The sequence below is a fragment of the Semicossyphus pulcher genome, unplaced genomic scaffold (genome assembly GCF_022749685.1).
Source record: "Semicossyphus pulcher isolate SPU_LCO1_2020_fin unplaced genomic scaffold, fSemPul1.0.p SCAF_14, whole genome shotgun sequence".
Lineage (NCBI taxonomy): Eukaryota > Metazoa > Chordata > Actinopteri > Labriformes > Labridae > Semicossyphus > Semicossyphus pulcher.
In genome coordinates this window covers 6,762,474-6,767,899 of record NW_027211648.1, presented here as the reverse complement: position 1 = coordinate 6,767,899, position 5,426 = coordinate 6,762,474, and the positions used below count along the sequence as shown (strand labels likewise).

At 42.8% G+C, this 5,426-nt stretch overlaps 1 protein-coding gene across 1 annotated transcript; it reads right to left on the bottom strand.

Moving 5' to 3' along the window:
- Positions 1-246: 246 nt before the first annotated feature.
- On the bottom strand, positions 247-5,185 carry gphb5 (glycoprotein hormone subunit beta 5). The gene is made up of 3 exons (XM_069661680.1): positions 5,157-5,185; positions 2,745-2,940; positions 247-438 (listed from the first exon to the last, which is right to left on the bottom strand). Exons 1-3 carry the CDS (start codon positions 5,183-5,185, stop codon positions 247-249), a joined length of 417 nt encoding a protein of 138 aa, XP_069517781.1.
- Positions 5,186-5,426: the final 241 nt, after the last annotated feature.

Genomic DNA, 5,426 nt, shown 5'->3' with positions numbered 1-5,426 from the left:
TGTAAAAACAATGGTTTACATTAGAAGCAGGGCAGGAATCCAAAAGAACTTTTATCTTAATGGATTTCAAATTATATTGACCGAACAATATATTTGTACGCTGTTGCATTGTTCAGAAGACAGGCAGCAGGAAAACATGACTCTTCGGAAAGTTGAATGTCTGTTGATCTAAATGTCCCCTCTTCCCCGGCAGCAATTTAAAGCAAAAGCAAAGTATAGATGGAAAAATGCCTGTGTAGACTTGTCTTACACAGATGTAATACACTCAGTGGTGCTGGTCAGACAGACGCTACAGTCACATCTCAGAGCCACGGGGTAGGTGTACATTGGGTCGACTTTTGGCTGGCAGTTGGGCAGCTTCACGGTGACCAGACGGGTCTCGTTGTAGGTGCAAACCCGCTGGTAGGACTCGATGAAGGGAGGGTCCAGGACGGGCTTCTGGAAATACAGACAAAAAATTATGTTAATCATTTCCTCCCAAGATATTATTTTCTCATTTAACATATGAGAATTGTGTTTTCTCTGGAGGTTGGCATTGATCGTATCTTTCTTCTTGTACAGATAAGGCTTTTCCGTTGTGTGTAAAACTCTATAGCGGCCATATTGGAAGTCTGGGTTTGGTTTTTCTAAATATATAACGTGGTTCTCACTGAACTTATTTTGACACAGTGTTGTCCTTTTCATCGCTTCACGTTAGTGTTTTGCCATGTCAGCTTGCTAGCGGGTTAGCTAACTGTTACTGTTAACATCTGACTTATACTTAAAAGCTATTTCTATCAGAAAGTTTTTAGGTGGCTAGCTTTTAAATTTGACCTCCTTCCAGAGTAGCTAACCTAGCTAACATACTGCATACAGCTAAAATGTTGAAATCCGTAGGGGCCCTTTACCTCAATTTCAGAGCGCTTCTCACCGGCGCTTACTGTTGCTAGGCTACGAAAGTTGTCTGGCGGCTCTTCCGCTTCCCTTGGTATTGACCGTTCAGTCTGTTTTAAATCGCTCTGTCTGCTTCATATTTGCTTTTATTCAAGAAAGAAAACAAGAGACTTATTGGAAAGAAATCATGTCCTGGTTGATTAGCTTCTCCTCCGCCATTGTTGTTGACAAAGTTGATATCAAAGGTCCCGTCCCGTCTTGATTTTGATTGGTCGGTGAGGGAGAAGTGACATTGACGAGTGCAGCTGTGTTCTACAAGTTGAACTATTTTCGTCTGAGAGCGACAAAAAACAGCCGAGAGCGTTTTTGCACTGAGCGCTGAAAAAGCTGAACTGCAGTGGTTTTATATAAAAAAGGGGATTCCTGCGCAACAAAAGTATGTGCCACCAATATAACATCCAATAAATATACTGTATGTGATTTGGTGTAACGTTAACGAAGCAAAGTTTACGCTCTGGTTAATAATACTCTTGGCATGTGAATGCTCAAGCAAGTGCTTCATGAAAACCCAATATAAACAACAGGAGGGCCCACTTTTCAAAACATTCCTCTGCAGCACCACTCGTGGTCCAAACCTTCCCACGGTACCTGTAATGACTATTTTCAGGCTGCAAACCAACCTGCAGACCAGACAGTGCCACAACAACCTGACGCCAGAACAAATCCGCCTAATTACAATTGAATCCATTTGTTCAGCTTGTCGTTATTTGCGACTAATTTACAACTGAACCTCTGTTTTGTTGTCAAGCCGTGTTTAACGGGAGAGTTTTGACTCAACTGCAGCCTCTGTTAATTGCTTGTAGTGTTGGTGCGTTGTTGTTCCAGGAATTAAATTATCTTTTGCTGTTGGTTGTTGCAGTAAATAAAAAAAGATTGATTGTGAATTCACAGAAGGTAAGACTGTAACTCTTGCTGTGTAGTAAAAGGAGACTGATCCCCTAACTCTCACTGCTAGACTCTCCCTTAAGCCAGACACGGACTCCCTGTTTGTGTTGCGACTTCCCTGTGAGGTGGAGCAGACAAAGAGATGAGTCTTTCCCTGCTGGGATCTTATAAGTATCACAAAACAAAGCCCGGGCCTCCTGCACACACACACACCAGCTATACGCTGCAATTACAAAGCAGGGAGAATCATGAGCGTTCTAATGCAGGCTGTCACCGAGTACAATGCACCAGATGAAACTTCAGATTTCACAGCGTTTTTTTTTTTATTGTCTGTATCCGGCAACTTACGAAATCCAATTGTGTCTTTTATGCACTTGAGGCATTGTTAAGGAAAACGCTGCTGTCACTTCAATCTGTGGATTCCACGCTGCTTTCCATTCCTGCAGCACGTTAGCTCGGTTCTAGTGCAAAGTGCTCGGAGAGCCTGCGTGATTTGCACTTCAGACAGCCTCTCATAACTGTGCGACGAGATTAGATATCGCTTGGATATTTTAAACACAGGATATACTTTTCTTAGACATCTGATGTGCATGTGTTCTCTTTATTTCTCCCAATGTTTACGCACAGCTGACCTCGCTTTGACCTCCCTGTGATGGAAAACAAACAATGATTTCCTCCATTAGAAAGCTCATCTCTGTATTTACAGTATCCGTCTGCCTGTCTGTGTCTGTCTGAGTGGCTTCAATCGGCATCTAATCCATCTTCTCCCTCTCTTTCCTCACTCATAAGCTAATGCAAACAGCAGACCACTTCTCCTTTGTGTAGAGTTGTCAGATTTGCTTACATCACCTCTCAGTGTACTCTAATCACATTTACACACCTCTCGTCTCCTCTCCTGTCCGCGTACAGTACAGTATATGCCTCACCTCCCAGGTCTCACAGCGCCCCCAGCAGGCGTCCGTGGTGATGTGCAGGCCCCCGCAGCCGGGCTTCTTGGCCAGGAAGGTGAACTCCCGCACGGCGCAGCCGATGAAGCGCCGCAGGTTGACGGCTGACACCCGCTGGAGGGAGTGTGGTTGAAAAGAGATCCAGAGCAGAAAGCAGCACAGCAGTAGGCCGGGCCTGAGCGAGGGTGAGAAACAGATGTCAGCTCAGATTTGAAGGGAAGATGGAACATTTTGAGCACTGAGGCCACTGCAGGTTGCAGGAAAAGATACTGGGAAGATGTCAGTGATACTCCAGCAGGGTAGAGACTAAATCCTGAACAGCTCAACTAACCAGAAAAGGAGGATTTTCTTGCAGGAATGTTGCTTTTTTAACCGCTCGATTCAGGTTTTCTAACAGAATGCTTACTAAGGTCCGTTTAATCATTGAAAAGGAGTCTTAATCAAGGTGCACAGACAGTCCCACTTGTCTTGTTTCTATCAGTTATCATGTTGAATAATTCTAAAGGCTATATATTTCTCGAACTTTTCATTTATTCCAATTTTGTGTTCAACATAAGATGTTAATCGTAGGTCTTATTAAGTTACAAAAACAGCTGGTTTCAGAAAACTCCAGATAAACGGACCTCACCCGGGCTTGATCGTGATTGGCTCTACAGCCAACACAGCCTGGCTGCAGCTGCTGCTTTAATAAGAACACTTGTGACTTTTCCCGACTCTAATTTACATGTTAATGTTAAATAGATTAACCCCTTCACTCGTTTGACTCTGCGATATAACACCCCGACCAGGAGCATCTAAAGGTGATTAAACAGGGTCAATTTCCTTTGAGTAGAAGGGCAACAACGCCCCATAATAAGTATGTACCATACCACAGCAAACCCAGAGTATTAGTGCTGGGAATTATGTCTCTTTGAAGGGAGAGAGCCAGTCAAAAGAACGGCTTATCGCTCTTTTTTTCTTCTTCTTTTTGTTGTTACTAGGTTTATCTGCGAAATAAATCACTCTGGTAATGATCGGGTAAGATTTGGATCAGATCCGAACTTAGACAGCAAGCTCTTCATCATCCTCAACAAACTGCAATACATCTAAAACTCTGCCGCCCGTCTGCTCACCCACCTTAGCACCAAGAGACCACATCACGCCTGTCCTACAACACCTCTGCTGGCTTCCCATCCACTTCAGAATCCAATTCAAAACCCTACTAATGACCTACAAGGCCCTTCACAATCCCTCCTACCTCACTGACCTCCTTCTCCAATACACTCTCACCTGCAACCTCAACTGATGCCAACCTCCTCACCCCTCTAACCCGAACCAAACACCGGACCTGGGGGGACAGAGCCTTTTCCACTGCTGCCCCGGCCCTCTGGAACTCTCCCCCAACACCTCAGAAACTCTCCCTCACTGCCGTCCTTTAAAACCGCACTCAAAACCCATCTATTTAAATCTGCTTTTAACCTATGATCTCTTATGTTTCTTTTTTTAACTTTCTCTTACCTTTATATCCATATTTTATTAAACTGTTAGTCTTGTACTTTGATTGTTTTTGTTTTGAATGTATTTGCTATTGTTGCTTCTGTTCTTTCTTTCATGTAAAGTGACTTTGAGTACCTTTTAAAGCGCTATATAAATAAAATATATTATAATTATTATCTTCCCCTGTCTCAGTGGGGTTATGACTGCATATTTGTAGAGAGATGTCTGCCTTGGGCGAGCGGGGTCTTCTTGTGCCAGTTCAGTTGAATCAAAAGAATCGGATCGTTTGCAAACGTCACAACACTACCAAGTATCCAAAGAGCACCTGTATGTGATGACTACAATGACCAAGCACTTTAATTTTAATCTTCAGGGTCCAGTTAAACTTAAACATGCTACAAAATGCTGAATTACACCAAACGGGACTCTTATTCCATCACAGATCGTGTGGTTTTATATGCACTTAGAATAAAATGATATATAAACTTTGTATCTTGAAATTATTTTTTGCAAAATGCAGCTGACAGGTGTCTTAATTGTGTTTTTTTTAAGTTTTATAACCGCAGTAACACCGCCACAAAGCCCACTATCTTTCTCTCTGCCCATGTTTATTTCACAATAAGGTCCATTTAGTTGTTGTTATGGAGATTTTGGATATATGAACATTTGGACTACAACAACTACATCTCAAGTTTTTGAAAAGACGTTGAGGACATCTGGTGTATTTAGTCCTTAAAGGGTTCAGGAAGAATGCAGAGAAAGTCTGTTGAGTCTGTTAATCATTGACCTTGTACTGAGATGTGTTTTTAATATACAAACCCAGGACTCCATATAAAGCCATATTTATACTGAATACATATACTGACATAATAAAGAAGCCTTAAATTTAATAGTTATTTCACTGAATTCACTCACCAGTCTGACTTCTTCCTGTGCAGGGTCATCTTAGCTGTGACTCAAAGTCGTATGCCTGAACACAAAGACACACTTGAGTTTAAGAAGCAGCTTCTCTCACAGTTGTAGCACTCAGGCCTGTAGTTTCAGCTCTGAAGTTCCTCCCTGGCAGCGTGGACAGCTGACATGAACCGCGGTACCTGTCGCTATGCGCTCATCAGACCTGAACCTGCTGCTAATGGACCTGACAGTACGAGCCGGGGCTTTTTATCACCGTGTGTCCTGCCAATC